This window comes from Pteropus medius, unplaced genomic scaffold, assembly GCF_902729225.1.
Source record: "Pteropus medius unplaced genomic scaffold, Ma_sr-lr_union100, whole genome shotgun sequence".
NCBI lineage: Eukaryota > Metazoa > Chordata > Mammalia > Chiroptera > Pteropodidae > Pteropus > Pteropus medius.
Window position 1 is genome coordinate 9,224,458 of NW_024351543.1, and position 21,270 is coordinate 9,245,727.

The 21,270-nt window shown below is 41.8% G+C and overlaps 1 protein-coding gene across 1 annotated transcript in view; it reads right to left on the reverse strand.

Annotated features, from left to right (window-relative positions):
* Positions 1-10,622: 10,622 nt before the first annotated feature.
* The window catches only part of MUC13 (mucin 13, cell surface associated), a 25,229-nt gene continuing 14,581 nt past the window's right edge, over positions 10,623-21,270 (reverse strand). Inside the window, exons 7-12 of the mRNA XM_039843239.1 lie at positions 18,489-18,614; positions 18,028-18,145; positions 17,333-17,370; positions 15,674-15,755; positions 13,458-13,662; positions 10,623-11,793 (exon numbers count right to left, since the gene is read on the reverse strand). Of these exons, the coding sequence (XP_039699173.1) occupies positions 13,458-13,662; positions 15,674-15,755; positions 17,333-17,370; positions 18,028-18,145; positions 18,489-18,614 (569 nt within the window). The 3' untranslated portion in view covers positions 10,623-11,793. The remainder of the gene's footprint in view (positions 11,794-13,457; positions 13,663-15,673; positions 15,756-17,332; positions 17,371-18,027; positions 18,146-18,488; positions 18,615-21,270) is intronic.

The window sequence follows — 21,270 nt, forward strand, 5'->3', positions numbered from 1 at the left end:
TGAATATTAAGTTTTTATTTTAGAGATACCAAATTATATTCTTTTTTATAGGAAAATTTTCTTTATATGTTTTTCTCCCCCTGTGCACCATGGTCCTGGGTGAGAAAAAATAATCCCATGTCAGCTCTCAGAATTTATAGCTAATACAGAACTGCCAAGGACAGACCAACATCCAGATAATAGGTGAACACGGGAGATGGGCAGAGGATAAGCCGCAGTGCTGTTTGGGTGAAAGTAGACTATTATGTTAACTGACATATGAGAGATCCCTCAGTAATTTTTGTTGGCTTATTTTCGGGGTTAAGCATGCACATTATGGTTATGCTAAGCCTGAGTGGGTGGAATTTCGTATTGAGAAGGGGACTACAAAACAGGTCTTGATAGAAAATTTCAGTTTGTTGTTAGTGCTTTCAGTGTACAAATGTAGCTGTGAATCACAGAAATGTCATATATTCTAAAGCTGTTAAGATGCACATATAAGCATTTTAAACTTACTTGTGGAATAGCTAGCACATCCTTAGCAAATTATATGTTTTCAACCCCTCTGTTCTTATAATTATCAATTCTGGAAATGTTCATTAATTATTATATTTTTGAGAGCAATTTCTCAAAGGTTAATTTTGAAAATATTTTTAAGATTAGATATTCCAGAGGAATATCTAATATATTTTTTCCAACTTTCATGAACAGAAATATTTTAAAACGATATTCATTAATAAAATTACACTAAAAAGTGTGATACTTCTAAATTAATTTTGTCATGTTTGTTTTCTTTTTAAAAAACTTTTCTTTAAAATTGTCTGCAGGACTTAGACCCAGAAGAATCTGCTGGAGTCTTTTTCTACATACCCCCTTTTGCTCTAGCAAAGCCATCACAATTTGTTTTTCTTTTCCTAGAAGTTGTTCACACCAGCTAAAGGGCACAGATTCTCACCCAGTTTATTTCAATAAAAAATACAATGAATGAATACAAGTACACACACACACCTTTGTAATTAATCACGGCTAGAGACTTCTAGAGTAAATGTCAGGGAAAAAGGGAGCAGGGAATGAAGAAGGGGCACAAAACAGGTACTGTCCATGCAGAGGTGGCCTGAGGAGAAATGCCACAGATGGGGGGAGTGGGGATGAGACAGAGGGCAGTGAACACCACAGACACAGGCAAGGACAGAGATCTCTGAAGACTAGAAGGAAGAAGCTGGTAACTCGGGAATGCTCTTAGAAGCTGAGCCAGCATTCCGTCTTGGCTGCTTGAATGTCACTTTCTTTTTTTCCCTCTTTTTCACCTACACTTCATTCCCTTCCTTGCCAAACCCTTCTTCCTTCTTGCCTCTCCCCTCTGTCTTGTCTGAGGTCTATCAGTGGTCCTTAAGATGATGCTTAGCTAGGAGTTTGGCAGCCTTTCGAAAGGGAGGACAAGCTTCTGACCCCTACCCCTTCTTGGGGGCCCAGGTTAGGGGTAGAATGGGGGGGAGTAGAGGCTGAGCAGCTGCTCAAGGATTGGGTCTGCGAGAAGCCATCAGCCATGAGCCTGGGACCCAACTTTGCCCTGTGTGCAAAAACTACTGCCCCTTTTGTAGAATATACCTTCTTCATATTTAATTGCTGGTGGAGGAAATCTAGAAGTTTGGACTCAGTCTAAAGTATTGCGTTCCAGTCTCAATGCCATCAACTAGTTGAGCAACCACCACACAACTGCCTGACCCTCTGTGGACCTCAGTTTGCTCATTTGGAAAGCAAAGGATCTGGTCCATGCCAGAGCTGGCTCTATAATCACTACTTGTGAAGTCAAACATGTTTGGCACTTGGCAGCGAGCTCTGGTTTACATAGCCTGTTCTACCAACTAAAAATTGTCCTTCAAAAAAATCACTGTCCTTTAACAGAGGATATAATGCTTGTTTGAATATGTTCTCTCTATGTGGGAAGGCTATGAAGGCTGCTGGAGGGGTGCACTCTGAAAATTATCACCTCACCTCTTTAAATGATGCCCCAAGGAGCCTTCATCAGTTCCCTAGCTAATCTACTTCAATTATTTAATCATCATTCACAGCCAATTCTTTCTTCCATGTAACCCAAGCTCCTTCTTTGATAGTTTCCTCTTCTCCTGGCTTCAGCGGAAATAGGTCACTGTCTCTTCCAACATTTCAGAGACCATAAAATAAAACATCATGCCTGCAGTGCCCATCAGAGGTTCTTCCTGGGTTCAGCTCAACACTCAGACTCAGAAGCCTTCCAGAGGCCACACTTGGCTTCATCAACTCAGAAAGTTGGAGAGAGGGCTGGCTCCATAGTGTAGTGGTTAGCACGTCTGCTTTACACGCAGAAGGTCCTGGATGGACCATACCCCGGGTGCACCAGGCCCCGGTGCACACTGTGAGTGTGTGGGAGGAAACGCCCTGCCTTCAGAGATCCAGTTCTTAAGTGGAAACTGGAAGATCCATAGGTCAAGGGTGGAAGTATGGTAGGGGGATTAAAAAGGGGAGCGGGGAATGGAGAGAGGAGCCATAGCTGGCCAGCATGTCAGCACTAAGAGTTCACCTTACAGGAGCTCGGGTCAGTCTGGCATTGCATTCAGCTCAGATGCAAAGAGATACGATCCATGTTGCTCATGTGGTGTGAGAAAGTCCTTGGCTTAAAAGCCATTATATTTTGTTATAACTCTGTGGGTATACTTTCCAGTTTCTTCACAAAAGACAGGTAAATAAAGTTCAAAAAGTCACCGTACTCAGAGAGTCCCCAAGGATGGTGCTCAGCCAGGTATCTACAGTTCATGCAAATCAATGCTGTAAAAATACCTTATCCTCCTCTTTTGGACACAGGGTTCAGAGAAGAGATTAGTAATATAGCCAAGATCTCCTGACTTCAAGGTCCATTGTTCTTTCTATTATACCACAGTGCCTCACTCTGAATGGAACTTCTGATCTTCACTGTGACTATGATATAGTTTTAACATAATTTGAGTATGTTTAAAAGAAATATAATAGCTTAATATTTTCTAAAGGACGATACACCTAATAGTTGGTATTATCTGTGTTTATTTCAGAAAATATTTATGAACAGTTTAAATTAGCAAATATATCTGACAATACCTGGCACATAGTAGACATTCAATAAATATTAATTGAATCTGCCTTGTACTTCCTAAATTGGGAGGTGGACCCAAATGATTATTTAGGGCAAAAAAATCAGCTTTGACCCACTTGTCTTCTAAGTCATATTATACAGGTGGCCCTTCTGGGGTCACGGCAAGCATTTTGTTACATGAAGCTCCATGCTTTCATTGTCTTTATAGCATTTGTCCCCAAACCACAATTAAATCTTCACTGACAGCAAACACAGAGCCTTTCACCCTCAGATCAATAGGCTAATATGTAGTTAGCTGTGGGACTTTGTGCCTCCAAGACTAGCCCACCGAGGTCACTGTTTTCCAAGTGCAGTTAAAGGACAGAGCCAAGCCAGACCCAAGGCAAGATACTCACAAGCCGTAGCTTAAGCCAGCTGGACACCCTCCTTCCAAAGAGACCTCAGAGGGCATTGCAGGTTACTCTACATTAGAAGACAGAACTTGAGTAAATGTCTTACTAATCATAGTGCTTCAACTTTCTCTTCAGAAAAAGCAGGCCGTACACATATTTAGAATAATTGAAAGATCAACAGACCAGGAATCAGCTGAATATGCAACACACAAGGCCCTTCACACCCCAACCCGGACCCACCATTTCAGCCTGGCCCCTACTCCCACCCTCACGAGCACATTGTCACCTTTGCACATCATGTTCTTCACCAAAGAAGGCCCTATCGCTAATTTTTTTTCTGACTAATAAACTTTGATTCATCTTTCAATACTCAGTTCAAGCTCGAACTGATGTTTATAGAATGTTTCCCTCTATGTTCTCAAAGGGCTTGGTCCTTGCTCCATTAGAAGAGTTGGAGTTACGTGGTTATGGCAGGACTGTCTCTCGGACTCAATTCTCAACTCCCCGAAAGTGGCACTTAGAAAGTATTTGTGGAATGACTCATTTATTCAACAAATATTTATTAAATGTATACATACATAGTATACTTGTGCCAGATACTGTTCTGGTTAGGGATAGAATAGTGATGTTTACGCCGAGTATTGAAGAATGAGAAAATGTTGCAAGGTGGAGGGAGGGAGAGAAATAAAGACTGGACAGTTGTTCACAAAACACCTATTTCCTTATCTTTCTGGACATGTAGCTCTGCTACGTTGCTCTGTCTCCCTTCCTGTGTTAGGTTTGGTTATGTGACTGTGTTCTAAGTCAGTATAATGTAGGGAGAAATGAGATGTGTTAAGACCAGACTTGACCCATAAAATCTCTCTTGCATGATTCTCCACATTGTTTTGCTTTCTGCTAGACCGATGGCAGATGAGCGCAGTGTGACTTTGAAAGCCATGTTTAACATAATGGAGCCGTAACAGAGAGGAGCCTCCACTTTGAGGAGAGGAACACCCAGGGGCAAGAACAGACATCTCTAGACTATAACATTCAGGTGGCCTGTTGGTCCATGGTCCAAATATCTATTTGTATTGAAAGACACACTTTGAGTTGTCTTTCTTTTTCAACTTGAGACTTAGAATAATAACAGAAAATTTAAAAATTAGTCATTTAAAAATTTAAAATGACAGATACCATATTATAGAATGAGAATTACGCACCGGGTATTATATACGTCAATTCTCTTCACTAAGAAAATGGTGAAGACCTTCAGTCAGGGCTGGCTGAGAGATGCCTTCTGTTATGGCCTATCTGAACTTCTGCTGTCATTTCACCCTAACTCTATTGATTCGCTCCCATATTCTAGGATATTCTTTTCTCTGGGATGTTACTTCATTGAAATAGGACCTTCATTCTTCCATGCAATAAATTTTGCTGAGGACCTTCTACATACCAGAGAAATAAGACAGAGGGTTTCCCTCCGGAAGCTCAGGTGCCGAGAAGGGGCTGGCTGGAGAGATGAGCCAAGGGCGGGAGGAGGGCATTCAGTGTCAGCCCAACGGGAGACTCGTTTCTGCTTTGGACCCAGTCAGGAGCTTATCGTTTCCACCAAAAGGAAAGAAGCTTCAAAGATTCCTCCAGCACCACCTGAGGGCAGGACACCAAAGCTGGTCAGGGACTGGAGGGCCTTCACATTAACGAGAGAGAAGCTAGAGGGCCCCCAGACAAAGACAGAAACCATACCTAAGGTAATAAGTAATAAGCAGCAGGCATTTTGCACATGGTTTTAGATAAATTACTTTAATAGAGAGAATACTTTCTGAAATTTGAATAATTGTATAATCGCATAAATGTAGACAACATTTTTCAGTTTGGGTAATAAAGACCTTATTAACCTGTAAGCTCCAGGAAGCTCTATTTGTATGTGGCACCAGGCCTAGTAAATATAGGAAATTCTGTTTCAAATATATGTCTCATTGTCCCCACTGATCATTGAAATATCTTACATATGTCAATATTTTGGCATTAAATGACAGAGAGGTAGGATCTGAAGTTGGACTGCCTGGGTTCAAACCCTGGCTATGCTATTCATTACCTATGTGACTTTAGGCAACTTTCTTGCCCCTATTTCTCCAACTATTGAATAGGAATCATAACAGTACCTACTTCGTAATTATGAGAATTGAAGGAGTTAATATATGCAAAGCAGTAAGAATTGTGCCTGGCATATATTAAGTACTCCATAATATATTAACTATTATTCTTATTGTATTTCAAATGGAAGCAGAAGAGAATTCTTTTATTGACCACATGTCACGGCTGTGGGTTCAGAAAGATGTTAGTAGGCCTGCAGGAATTATGAGGCCTTTGATGGTGTGCCCCAAACTTCTTTGAATAAAAGAACCTGCATTTCACAGCCTGGAAGTTGAGGAGAAGACCCCTAATACTGTGCCCAAGGCTCTCCCAACCTCATTCTATAAAACCCCAGCCAAATCTTGCTCATCTTTTAAAAACTAATGAAATCCAGAAAACACCCACCAGTACCATTTTTGTTTTTATCCTAACTGAAATTTTTTCAGCGAAAGTGGGTTTATCTCCTTTTTTATTTTGGAAAATAACCCTTAAGTAAAACGTTGATTATCTAAACAATTTTACCAAATTTTATGCACCATTAATATGACAGTAACACTACTTCAATACTACTTAAACTATTATAGGACCAATTAAAAAAAAAAACAACAACGTATGATCTCTAATGATCCAGTAAAAATAATGCAAATATTCTAGCGAGAGTGAGCTGAATAACATTCATGTTTCCCTGGCACAAGAGTGAGGAATAAAGAGACAAAGAAAGAGTCAAGGGGAAATTTTTTCGAATCGGTGTATTAAAAGTCAACGATTTCAAACAAACCCTTTAAAAGAGCTGCCCCAGGCGAAGTTGAGTTTTCTGCGAGCCATAGGAGACAGCGCCACCTACTGGCCACGGAATTTGTCCAGAGGGTAGGAAGGCGCGAGAGAGGCAGTATGAAGTTCAGGGGCAAAACTGCCCATACGATTTGTCCCAAACTATTTCGGTGTTAATGCAACCCAAACGCCTGACTTCATTCTCCACAAGAATGCTCAGGGCCCTCTGAAGTTTCCTGTATAATAGACTTCTGGTTTCTAGACTATCGAAGGAAGGAATAGGAAATGCGATTTTCGCTTTGGCAGCGAGCAGCCAAGCCACTGATCTAAAGCAGTGGTTCTCAAACTCTACTGCACATTCAGATCACTTGGGGAGCTTAAAAATTCCCATGATCAGGCCCTACACCAATGAAACGCTCTAGGATTAGACATCACTAATTTAGACATCACTAATTTTTAAATCTACTCATGTGACTCTAATGCGTAGCTAAGACCTGCAGCTGTCAGGGCAGTGGCCCACCCCAGCTGATTTCACCCCATGCTGACCTCAAAGAACCTTCAGTCTAATGCAAAGATCAGCAGAATGGCGTGTATGTGTTCCTGTACTGTGTTAGGTCTATGATCTAAGGATGCTTTCCCCAAGGTCGGAAAGGCCCATGTATGAAAATCCATCCCCTCACTTAAACAGAGCTTTATTGAGTAAACTAGCTTCTGGACCCAATTCCACCATGGCGGGGTATTCCCTAACACAAACAATTCTCTGACACTAGAAGGGTGTGTAAGAATTCAACTCAATTCTGATACTATCTACCCAGAGATAGTATCAGATTCTATAGGCTAAGGGCTCAGTCCTACAAAACTGCCAGACACACAGACAGATACACACTCTTCACATGCCGGAGACTGCAGGTTCCAACAACCTGGTCCGACTCAGAATGCCAATCACAAGTTTAGGTTGTCATCCATACTTCTGACTGACTGGCTATAAATTAGAGGTTCCCATGACCCCTTCCTTGGGTTCAATTAATTTGCTAGAACAGCTCACAGAACTCAGAGAAACATGTCACTTAGCAGATCACTGGTATTGTAAAAGGGTATAATTCAGGAATAGCCAGATGGAAGAAATGCATAAGGCAAGGAGTGTGGGAAGGGGCAGAAGCTTCCATGCCCTCTCTAGGCGTGCCACTCTCCCTGAATCTCCCTCCACGTGCTCACCAACCCAGAAACTCTCCAAACTCTACCTTCTTGGGTTTTTATGGAGGCTCCAGTACCTAGTCATGATTGATTAAATCATTGCCCATTGGAGGTCGATTTGACCTCTCCCCATCCTCAAGAATGGGGGTGGGAGTACAAGTTCCAACCCTCCAATCATATGGTTAGTTCCACTGGCAACCAGCCCCATCCTTAGATGCTTTCCAAAAGTCATGTCATTAACATAAAAAAGACATCTTTTTGTATTCTCTACACTTAGGACATTCCAAGAGTTCTGGGAGCTGTGAGCCAGGAATTGTGGACAAGACCAAATATATGTGTGAATATATCTGGTCATCTTATAAATCATAATATCGCATTGAGGTATAATTGACATACAATAAACTGTATACATATAAAGTGTACAATTTGACAAGTTTTGATATATCTGTGAAACTATTGACAGGATAGGTAGACAGGTAGAGATGAGCTGGAGGGAGAGTGATAATGAAGGGTTAACAAGGGCCCCCGAGACCAGTTCAGCAGAAAAAAATATGCAACAGAGGGTCTAGCAGGCTTGTGGAGCCTCCCTCATTTCCCCAAGGTCAGAAGTCAGATAGGCAGACCAAAAAGCCTAGTAGTGCCTGGCATCTTCCACCCCATCCCAGATTGCCCCAACTGGTATAGGCAAAATTATTTAACTGGTCTTGTGCCTATCCTCAAAATCCCCACAGTACAGGTGTATGACTTTCCATCTATGGGCACATACTGCGTAGGCCCCAGCTTGGAGTAGGAGGGCCTAAGGGAGGAGCAGAAAATTCACTTCATTGGAGGTAGGAGGGACAGAGAAATAAAGAAACCATGGCCCCGTAAAAATTCAGAACCCCAATTTCTCAGGGCATTCTATTTTTATCAAGCTACTCGCTTGGACTTTCTTCCAAGTATACTTTCCTTAATAAAATCACTTCTGTTTGCTACTTTTTGTCTGCTCTTTCTTTTCTGAGTGTCAGACCTCCACGTAAATCTTTCCTGGGGCATCCAAGGACCGAGCCCTGACTCATAGAACGCAGACACCTAATTGCCAGTAACATGATCATCACAATCAAGATAAGGAAAATACTCTTCAAGATTGAATTGGAAGGGTCTAGTTTTATACTCTCATTTCACAATAATTTAATACTCATTCTATGCCAGGCATCGTGCTGGGTGAAAAGGAAACACATACCGTGCACAACCTCTCCCCCAGGAGAACTGGTGACAAGACCCAGCTGGGACATGAAGGAGGCCATACTTCTACTTGAGAGTGTGCTGTGGCGAGAAGGAAGGAGTAGGAAAGGCTGATCAGAGGAGATGATGGTTTAGCTGATCTGGACAGATGAAGGTGTTTATTGGGCAGTTGAAGGAAAGGTATATTACAAGAGTAGGGAACAGTATGAGCAAAGAATGGCAGCATGAAGAGCTGATCTATTTAGGGAGCAGCAGCAGGTATGGCCAGTGTTAGTGCATTTGGGGGGTGTTATATGAGGCAAAGTGAGAGCAGTTGGTGGCGACACCCAAATGATATGAAGTGATGAGCCACAAGGAATTTGGCTTGATTCTATGAGCTTTATTTTCTCTGTGGAGAACCCCTGAAAGCCTTAAGCAAGGCAGTGTCATGATCAGATTTGCATCTTAGAAAATTTATTCTGAAATTTTATTTAGCCCTTCAAGGTTGCAGGCCAATCAATTAGAAAACCTTTGCAAAGGTCCCAATGAGCAGAAACATGAATTGCATAGGCCATATTCTATAAGAATCAAAAGCAACTTTGAATGCAAAAGCCATTTTCATATACATATGTACATATTTAGAGCATTATTTAAACAATGGCAATGAAAGTCTCCGAAGAATGGATGGTACCCTGGTCCAAGAAGCCCAGAGTTTGCATGGCCCAAGATGTTTGAGAAGCCGTGGAAGCTGGCATGCTCTCATCCAGAGGAGCACCAGGGAGGTGGGGTATTTAGAAAAGAGGGGAAAATAGCCCGCTTCTGGTGCTGGATCCAGAACTATCTTCAAATGTATAGGAAGAAATATGCAGGTCAGAAATAGTCTGTGATGACAAGTTACAGTTTAAACAAGATTAAGTTATGTCTGCATTAATTCTATTGCTGTTAACCAATTGGTTGGTGGCTAATGTCTTCACCATGGGCATTAATAGCTCATAAGAGTGTTTCTTTTATTCCTTTCACCACCTAGCCTTGAGAACACATGAGTAAACACAAGTGGTATCAGTGAGGATGCTTTCAGCTGCAAAAGCAGAAACGACTACAGGCTTACCTCGTTTTACTGTACTCCGCTTTGTTGTACTTCACAGGTGTTGTGTTTTTTACAAATCGAAGGCAAGATCTTCCACCAGCAAAACAATTACGCCTTGCTTTATTGCAGTGGCTGTACAGGCACTATCTCCGAGGTATGCCTGTACTCAAACCAGCCTAACAGTAAAATCCAGAGACTTCAGGTATGGTCTGAGTATGTGCTCCAGCTCCATTTTTCTCGGATTCTCTCAGCTCTGCCCTCCTCTACATGTCAGCTCAGCAAAACCGAAGCAGTTCGAGGCTTCACATCTTTAAGCTCACTCTCCAGGAAAAAAAGTTTCTCTTCCTCCAAGCTGCTTACCAGAGTTTGGGCTTCCTCCGAATTACACCCACTTATGCCATGTATTCACTCTTAAGTCAGTAGTCACTGTGGCTATTGGGATGGGATCCCATCGATTGGCTTGAGCCAACCAAGTCCACCCCTGGGAGCTAGGGGTAGAATCAGTCCCATCCAAAAGGCTTAGCTACTTCATAATGGGAGGGAAGTAGGATGTGAACCGGGAAAAAGCTGAAAATATCTACTACCTGTTAAAATATTCCTTGGGTCATCCAGCAGCCCCTAAGCAGCAGATGTCCATCAGTTCAGTTTACCGTGTGTCATGGTTGCTATGGAAAATGAGACTTACTGCTCTGTGCTTCACCAAAAGCCCTGAATGCAAGGAAGGACACCATCTACCAAAGATACTTTATTTGTTACCTTTCATAGTTAACAGTCAATAATAATAACAACAAATAAAAATAATTTGCAAGGGAACCAGACATTAGATATAAACAAGGACATTATTAACATTAAAGAAAGCCTGTGCTGAATGTGACTGCCCCCGTTCTTGGGTGTGTACATGTTGGTGGCCACAGCTAAGCCTCTGTCACAAGGGAAGGCTGAAGTACCTCTGGAATCTGCATCACAAGGCTGGACATCCAGATCCAGAGCACAAGCTCCCTCTCTCATCTCAGCCAAACAGAATGTCTGCAATTTCAAAGCGACTTCAAGCTCTTGCTCCTGGGGTTTTTGCCTTCATACCACTTCTAGGCTCTGTGTCTTGGGCAGGGCATGAATTAGAGCAAGTGGCCATTTGCTCAGTGAGGAGGGGTGGCTGTAGACCATCTCCCTCACTCCTCCTCCAGCTTTCTTCTGCCTCCATTCTTCCTGCTGCTGGTCACGTTTTTTTCCCTGCCTCTCCCACACACTGTCATTTCAAAAACTCTAGAATGCACCCCAAGGTGGACATTTTTAGTCCATGCCTTCTAATTAACATCAAAAAGGTCCTGTATTCCCAGTCAGTCCTCTTGAAAAAGATGGGAGACTTGCCTTTTTTCTGTCTTTTTGTTGTGAGGCCTGCTCACAAACTCCAGGCAGTTCAAGGGCATTGAAATCCCAAGAATTGAGGGACAGAAGGAGAACCTTAAAAGATGATACCCCTTCCCATCCCCAGGGACTTTCACAGCTGATGTGTAAGAGTCTTCCAGAATTAGGTCACTTATCTGTAGTCTATCAACTCAAGAACAACATTCTCCTGGGAGTAAACAATCTGGGGGAGCTTTCTTCTAGACTGGAAGTGGTTATTGTTACTCACCAGAAAAAAACAAAAAACAAAAAAACAAACAACAAAAAACTTAACCATTGTACTAACTGGAGAAAATCAACTGTCTTACAAGTGCTAATAGCATCTAAGTGCATTTAATTTCCTAGATACTTAGTTAGCAAACAAGTTGTATTCATTGTAAACACCACAAATTCCATTCAGAGAGGCTAGACACCAGATGGAAGGAAAATGCCAAAGGCCAGATCTTCTTTGGGACTCACTTCTCTATCAGTCTCTTAAACATGTAAAATAAAAGCTCATACATTGAGTTGAGGGCCACGGACGGTTCCAAATTTTTGCCATTCTAGACAAAGAGAGAGAGAGGGAAAATTCTTAGAAAAGAAGTATTCCAACAGAACTATATGAGAAAATTAAGATTCATAAATTATTAACATTATTTCAATTAACATTACTTGAATACTATTATTCGAATTAGAACCAGTTATTGTGCTAGATGCTTTATATATAGTAGTTTGATCTTATCCTATGAGGTAGGATGCATTTTGTCCATTTCACAGATGAGAAAGAAACCCAGAGAAGCCAAATAATTTATTCGAGACAGCATAGCTAGTAACGGGAAGGGCAAGGCTTTAAACCCAGGTCTGTCTAACTCTAAATCCCGCACTTATTCTACCACTAAATGGCTCTCTTTAGAGGTTATACTTGAAGTAAGGGCTCTACTGATAAGGAGGAAAGGAGGTTTTTAATGAATTTGCTGGTTAAGGTTCACCTTAGATGAGGCCGACAGGCGCTCGCTCCCACAGGACATCCGTTCTTGGCTATTGCTGGCTAGACCCTGTGTCTGACCCAACATAGTACAAATTGTGCAAGTCATCCCTTTGTATACACGTTAAACCTTTAGATTTTCGAGTTTCAAGGAAATGACATGTGCAAAATAAACCATGGGATTTCAAAATAAAAATAGTCCAGGTTTTCCCAGAATGTTCACAGTGCGTTAATATTCTTCAAGGGCAGTGTGCTTACCTGGGCAGCCTGCAGGGGTGAGATGGGCACACGGAGGCTGTGGAGCCTGAGCCTGCCCGTCTCAGCCACCTCTACCACCCTCCTGTGCCCACCTCCTTCTTTGTCCTCTTTGTTTTTCTACTTTTGTTGGGTATGCCTCATCCCAACCCCTCCTTCTTTGCTCTTTCCCCCTTTTTCTTTCCTTTTTATTTATTTGTAAAAAAGTCATTTCCCTCCTTGCCTTCTTTTCCCTATCTCTTCTCCAGCCCCCTGTCTGTCCATCCTCCACCGTCTCTCTTTCCATCCGTCTCAATCCCCTTGTCACTCTTCCTGAGCATCGCTTCCTGCAGGCTTTCTCCCTTCAGCATTTCCTTTGGATCACACTGAGCAATGCCAGCTATGATTACCCAGTAAAAATCTAATGAGTGCAAGCTTAGTCTCCTTGACAGTCCTTCCATGGGAAATCAACCTTCACCATCCCGACTTGTCTTATGGCTTTAGAAATCCATCCAGTCGCTTCAAAGTCTGGACGGGGGGTGGGGGTGGGGGGTGCTGCAGAGGAAAGGAGAGATTTGCCTTTCCACGGGCTGCCTGGAAAGGGTCCACAAAACCACATTTACATCCAACAGTTCCCCTCTCCCCAGGCCTGACCTAGGTCCTTAAACAGCCTGGGAATTGTAACTCGACCCCAGACAACCACTGGCGTCATACCCATAGAAGTTTGTATTTTCAAGGAACCTTCAGGGATCTAATTTAAGTTGTTTGTTTGTTTGTTTGTTTATAACTGAAGGAATAGGTGGCCAAAGAATTAAGTGATGTGGCTAAAGTCACTTAGATGGTCAGTGTTAGGGACCAAGTGGTGTCTATTTACCACAGCAATGAGCTTCCTCCGATCTTTCTGTTTTGGTTAAAAAAGAAAAAGCCTACCAGATATACTGTAGCCAGGTCCCTACTCTGCCCTGGGGTCTTTCACTCAGAAAAGATAAAAAGAGCCCATTGACTTACCTAGTAGTCAGGGTGAGGTATGCCTCTCTGGTTTACATAGGGATTCTGCAACTGATTCTCTCTGGAGAAGTTTGTCCTGATTTTAGGGAAGATGCTCCCTTCTGCTCCTAGATTGCTGAAGCCTGTTGTTTCCTCCAGTCTCAGATTTTGAAAGTCATTCTTAATCAAGTTCTGTTCTTCAATAGTACTCTTTTTTTTCTTTGAGCTGCAATTAGTAACAGGAATTAGGATCTGACAATGGCGGAGATTCTTTAAAGCAAATGTTAATGTTTTACAACTTGGAAATATTTTCAAATTTACATGTGATTTATCAAAAAAGTTATTGCACAGAGCTCTCACACATCAATTGCCCAGATTCCCCAATTGTTAACATTTCTGAACCATTTAAAAATAAGTGGCAGACCTGATACCCCATTGCCCGTAATACTTCATTACCTCATTCAGTGTAGATTCTGTAAGTTTAAGGACAGGCTCCTCATAAGTTCCGTGTAATCATCGAAACCAGAACACTAACACGGATGCAACATTACCATCTAATTCCAACGATCCCATGTAAATTTCACTAATGACGTTAGTATTCTAAGAATGCTTCAGAATTGTTTGTGGAAGTAATAGTAGAAGGCAAAGAGAAAAGATGATTTGTAATATGATTTTACCTTCAAGCAAAGTCAATGTCTACAGAAGCACCTCAGTGAATGAAACAAGTTCAAGGTAGAAAGGTCTTAAAAGAAGAAATAGGAGTTTCCCAGGTTTGGCTGTACTCTCGAGGATAAGCATTCAAAGCCAAGTGGAAGCTCTTGCGGGTGAAGGAGGCATCTGCCTCCAATTAATCCTGATTGTGACATTCCTTCTGTCCCACAGGCCATGGACCTGCCCCTGTAGTGCTCTAGACTGGGGGAGTGGGACTGGCTCCCTCCATAATGCCCACAGGGCACTCCCAGGGTGACAGTCATCTTGCCTCATTCACACTGGGAATGTCGTAAAGGAATACCCTCTTACCCTGTGACCCTGATGGCCAGCCCCGCCCACAACAGTTTCTGCCCTTTGACAACATTCCTGTCTAAGGTGACTGAAGAGAGGCTTTCTTCCCTTTGAAATGGGCAAGAAATAATTCTTGGGATATTCCAAGAACAATGCATCTGAGGCTGAGCTCAGAGCAAACAGGAGGAGCTGAGAGACATGGCTGTCGCTGGGGTCACAAGGTTCTACAGTAGCCCCCAAGGACGCTGGAGAGTCAGGACACTGAGTCAATCCTGAGAAAGGAGGAGACAGTCTTGCTCCACGATAGAATGTTCTGGCCCGCTCCCTAGAAAAGGGAGAGACACCTTCAATTGTGTCTGGAGAAGAATTAATATCAAAATGGAATTTTTTTTAAAAAGAAGAAACAAAATATTTCAGGAACCTAAAATCTATTTATACTCATGTTATAGTGCAAAAATACCTATTTTGCCAAACTATATAAGCTAAATGTTATTTAAAAAATAGCTGGTTTTTATCAAAGTGGATCCCCATTTGGCACATTTAGAATGGGATAGATAATAGCTTTCACCTTCCCTGTTAATGGAGGGAACTTTAGCATATTTAAGTGTCTGTCAAATAAATGAATGGACCCTACTTAAGTTCTTAAGAAGAGCACTAAGGCCTCCATAGTGGAGAAATGGCCACGCAGAGATGGTTCTACTGAAAACCCAGGGGGTGCCAGCTGAGGCTGATTTTCTACCATTTGCAGCAAGGTCCTTGGGCAGGGGCCTGACTTAATGAAAATGATGTTTGACAACATCGATGGAGTTAAATACTGTTGACAGAGAGTTTTTTGTGACATAAGATAATGATTGCTATGTCACATTATAGTGTTAAGTGAAAAATAAACTTCAAAAAATTTATTTTAAACGCAAAGGATAAAAAACTATGTATGTAATGACATTTACCAAGAGAGGAAAAACCTGGAAGAATATATGCCAAGGATGGTGGATTTTGTGGATGGTGTTTTTTCTTCTGCTCCTTTACACATTTCTCTATTTTCCAGAGTTTCTTCAATGATCATGTATAGCTTACATAGTCAGAAGAAAATTAAGGTAAGGAAAAAATGTGGTTTTAGAGAGGCCTTGCCTTACTTCCTTTCTCTTGCCAGGGAAACGCTATGTGTGCGTGTTTGGAAACCAGAGTGTGACGCTGGTGGTGCTGTGTCCTGGGACAAGGACACTGTCATTCCATACCTCACTAAGATCAAGGCAATCATCATGGCAAGTATGAGGCCGCCGGCGACGATGCCCACGATAATGAGGATCAGCTGAAAATCTGAAAGGGAAAAGAAAAGAATAAGGGCAGCCTCCCACAAGTGGCCCCCCCACCCCCTGCACAGGTATGTCTGTCCCCAGGGGCTCTGGGCTGTGAGGACAATCAGGCTGTCACCTCTGACCCCTCCCGGGCCAGATTGGGTGGGTGGCTCACCTCCTTTAACCCTCTCCAAACCCCAACTGTGTCTTTGGGACTCAACCAGAAGAGGCGGCCTTTCCAGATAGAAGAAGAGTATGAATGCAAAGGAGACCATGGCGGCAGGGCCTTCCTGGGCTTTGTGGGGGATGAGATCTCAAGAGAATTCCACAGCACCTCCTGACCTTTGCTGCCTTGGCCCGCCCACCACACCTGGCCTTGAGCATAAGCTGAGGAAACTAGGTAGAGTTAAAACGTCACTAATAGAGGAGACAGGTGATGGCTTGAGAGAACTGGTGAGGGAAGAGTCTGCAGGTTCATTACCACTGTTCCCCTCCTCTAGATCTGCTCTATCTAGCGCTATTGAGCACTAGGAATTTGGCTATGAGATGACCTGTAAGTGTAACATACACAGCGGATTTCAAACACATTTGAAAAAAAAATAAGTAAACTATCTCATTAATAATTCTTATATTGATCACATATTGAAATGATAGTATTTTTGATATATTGAGTGAAAGGAAATGTTGTTCCAAACAATTTCATCTATTTTTCTTTACTTTAAACAATTTGGCTTAGAATTTTTAAGTTTTAAATTAAATATAAAGCTCACATTATATTTCTATTAGATAGTGCTGCTCCAAACCCTTTCTTCTCGTTGCGACATGACGCCAATATAAGCCACCTGCAACTTGGATTTATGGAACATTAAGTCTGGAAAAGACCACAAAGGTCATCTGGCCCAAACCTCTTATTTTATAGGAATGGACACTGAAAGCCTAGAAGGAAGAGATGACTTAGCAAATCCAGCCATAAAGCAGGGTAGAAGTTGAGAGCATTTCTCTTTACTAACCTTGGGGCTGGCTGGGAGGCTGACAGTAATATTGCCTTCATCTTGAATCAATGATCTTTAGTTCATTATGTAAATTTTGAAATATAAAATAATTTTAAATATAAAGTTAGTATTGTCTTAAACTTGTGGGACACGGGAGAAAGTGAAGCAATTGAATTTGCAATGACACATCTCAAACTACTAAATAACTCTGAAACAAAAAGATTTGAGTATTTAAATATCTGATTTCTATAACCACAAACATGTTAGGAATCTACTGGTCTTTTATCCTTTCTAGTAGTAAAAAATGCAGATATAAGCTAATGTAAGAAATGAATAAGATGTTAAGATGCCCTTGGCTGACTGGGGACATGGCCAGAGGGGCCAGCCCACCTCTTTGGCTGAGTTCTGTGATTCCTGTAGCAAAGGTACTGCTGTCTGTGACCTAAGGGTGGGCATGGGATGGCATGGCCCAGAAGTCAAACTGCAGGCAATATTTTCCCCTCTTTATGAAGACAGCCAGAGACTTTGGGTGACTGGATAGAATTTCGAACGTGATTAAAATCTGTTTCTCAAGTGCTTAATGGCAAAGCAGGTCTTTCATACTCACGGTCTTCACAGTTGACTCCTCCGTAGCCAAACGCACACCTAAAATACAACACACAAAAGGAAGCCACAGTAAGAGCCTCTGTGAGAGCGTGTCTGCGTTCCCACCCAACCTCCACGTCTTCTTTTCCATCTTTCTGTCATTCTCTCCTCCCTTGTTCCTTCTCTTCTTCTTCTTCTTCTTTTTTTCCCCCCTACCTTATACTCCCAAGGAGCTCTGGAAGTTTGAGGGGGGAACACAATTCCATGTGGTCTCATTTGCTACTGACTCATATTGCATCCTCTGAGCACTAAGAATATTCAGCAATTCAGGTAAAGTTGAACCCCAGAGGCATGGAACAGGTGGGATCCCTTTGCGCTACCAGGCCACCTGGTTCTGTCACTCATCTGCTGCCTTGCAAACTGGGGCAAATTATATTCTCAGAGCTTCAGTTTCCTCCCCTGAAAATGGTGAACTAATCCATTCCTGACAGTGTTATTGTGAGAAGTGTTACCTAGTGAGGTTCCTAGCACATAAAGAATGTTAAAAAATTACTGATGATGATGATGGTGATGATGGTGATGATGATGCTGTATACCTACCAACTTATGCCAGCGTACCAACTTCCTGACCTATGTTGCAAGTGCTATCCTTTTTATCCTTTATCCCATACATAAGCTGTAGCTATGACAAGATAAAGAAGGAACAATATCTCTTACGCTTGACAGATCCCATCGTCCTTTTGCTTGTAGCCTGGCAGGCACGTGCATTTAGCGACCTCGCCGTCCATTAAGCATTGCTTATTGTTTTCTGCATTGCAGTTGTCAGGACAACTTGCTGTTTCAAAACAGAATGATTTCTGGGTAATTTTCAGAAACAATCTCTTCAACCCTAAAGTGATATGTCACGGGATACAATTTTTCCACATTTCTTTTTCTAGGTAAAGTGAGATGTTCATTGGCTGTACACATGAAATGCCCCACTGTGAAGCTGCACACGGCTGCCTCACCATCTCACAGCCAAGGCCACACTTCGTGTCTGCCTGTCTAAAGCCAAAATTCGCATCCCTTAGACTCTGAAATGCACATGGAGACTTGAGCAGTAAAGTTTGTATTTTACACATATGAAAGGAGAGAAGGTAGGAATTGTGAAGAATATTTAGAAGAGGTGGAACACTTACCAACACATAAAGCGATCTGCGGGTTAGGTCTTTCCAGTCCCTCCTTGCATGTACATAGCAAACCATTGCTACAGTCATCTTTCTCATCTGCCTCTACACAACCATAAAAGTCACATAGACTTTTCCCTGGGGGGCACAAATAATTCAGAAGAATATTCAGTGAGAAATATAGATAAAGCATCTCATGAAAGTATCCACTCCACAGTTGTTATAATGGCCTTTTAATAAGTTTTGGGATTTAACAAATGAAAATAGGGGGTTCTGAAATCCAACTCCCCAACTTTCTTCCATAACCATTTCCTTATATTATTCAATTCAAATGAATCTAATCCAATGCAGTGCAATTATGTTCAAGCACAAATTTCTTTTGTACCTAGCTCTGTGCTGGGTTCCACAAGGGACACAGTAGCTATATAACTTTTGGGTCTCATCTTTGTAGAGTTACATGTTTGGATCCATAGAGGGTTGCTTCAAGCAACTCATAATCCGGAGTTTAAGTACAATGGGAATTCAGGGGCTCAAGAAGCTAAAGATAACATCATGGAGGAGATGGGAATTGGGCTGTTCTGAAAGACAGGGAAGATTTGAACAGTCAAAGAAAGGACAAAGTCTTTCTAAGTGGAATAAACAAGACATGAAAAGAAGAAAAGAATTCTAGTCAGGGAATAGTGGAGTTATATTTGGGTGGGGGAAGACAGCGTGGTGGAGTGGAAGAAAATAGAAAACACTTGGATCTGCTATTTGTTGGTTATGGGCTTTCTCTGTTCAAGCATTTGATTTTTGGTGGGCCCAAGTTCCCTCCATCTATGAAATGGGGCTAATAATTCTTGTTTCACATGATTATTGTAAGAATTGAACGAGCTAATGTAAATGCAAGTACCCACTACAGGAGCCCCAACAAATAATCATTCTTTTGTTCATTCATAGGTATAGCAGGGTTAAATGCCAGGCTAAGGACATTGACTTTTATCCTATAAGCCTGAGAACCCACTGGTAGATTTTGAGCAGAAGCATGGCATGATAAAGCAGTCTTCTAGGAATGTTAGTCTGGAATGGATGAAGAAGATGTGGTACATATATATAATGGAATATTACTCAGCCACAAAAAGAATGAAATCTTGCCATTCATGACAACATGGATGAAACTAGAGGGTATTATGCTAAGTGAAATAAATCAGAGAGAGACAAATACTATATAATTTCACAAATGTGAGGAATCTTAAAAAAATAAATGAAAAAACAAAGAAGAAACAAACTCATAAATACAGAGAACAAATTGATGGTTGCCAGATTTGGGGCAGCGGGGTGCGTGTTGGGGGAATGGGTGAAAAAGATGAAAGAGACTAAGAAGTACAAATTGCCAATTATAAAAGCAGTCACAAGAATGTGAAGTACAGAATAGAGAATATAGTCAATAATATTGTGATAACTATGTATGGTGCCAGGTGGGTACTAGACTTATTGGGGTAATCACTTTGTAAGTTGTATAAATGTGTTGTACAACAAACTAATATAATATCATACGTCAACTGTAATTGAAAAATAAATTTAAAAAGAATGTTAGTCTAGGAGCACATTGGAAGGCATTAGGAATAAAAAGATGAATCTGAGAACAGATTAGGGGGAGAGAACAGGAGAAGGTAGAACAGTTATGTGCTTACTCTCTTCTAAACATTCCAGATCTGTAACAAATCTTCCTTCATCACCTGCCATTTAAAAATAACTCCAACTAAAAGTCTAGAGAAAGAGATTCTATAGCTTCTGACACAGAATGGAGAATCTGTCTTTGCAGCAAAAGCAGGAGTGCAGGAAAGGGTGTATTCCTCTAGAAGTTCTGAGTCTCTCACTTTCATTTGCTGGGCGGTTTAGGCTCTTATGGCCACCGCTAGCTGGCACCATTTGGTAATTTGCTAATGTATCTAAGAGCACATGCCTGGTCTCAGAGTGGAGAGCGATTCTCAGCTCTGAGGCCAAATGGTCGCAGAATGCCGCAGCTTAAAGGCAACAAATTACTAAGGAGAGCCAAAATGAGAGAACTGTACAGAGGACCCCAACTTCATCTGGAAGGATGCACTGATTATTTTCAGCTGGCAATCACTCTGACTGGTTAGTCTCCATGCTGATGGGGACTCTTGACTTCCTCGCACTTGCTAGAAAAGCAGAGTGTATGATAAGCCAAAAGCAGAGTGTAAGATAAGGTTTGTCTTGCTGTGCTGACAACGTGATCTTCCAGGGAATAGAGGTGCTACCTGCATGAATTGTCACTCTGTACCAAATTCCGACCCAAGGAAAAATTGATTGGCAGGTAGGAGTGATGCGTCCCTTGCAAAACAAGGACTAAGTGATAGCCAGAGAGAAGAGTATGACTTTGACAGTGGAAATACGGAAATGTTCAGAAAGGAAAAGGTGTAATTCTGTGGCACGAGACGCTGGAAGATAAAAATAGTTTAAGGAGATCAGAAGCTCTGAAAACGTAATTCTAACTGTGCAGCTGCTAAATGAGCTGTAAGAAAAAAGTGGGAGAGAGGGTCAGGTAACTTAAGAAATTGGCATGCTTTGCACAGGAAGCTATCATATGAAAGACATAAACGAAATATGTAAAGAAAGTCCCACAACAAAAGACGGAATATTAAAAATGTGACAAAGCCTAGAGTACCAAATGAGCTCAGGTTCACCACAAACAAAACCCAAAATAACAACAGCAACAACAATGACAAAGAGCAAAGAGTTAAAATAGAAAAATGGGCAAATGAATGGAGGGGTGTGTGTGTGTGTGTGTGTG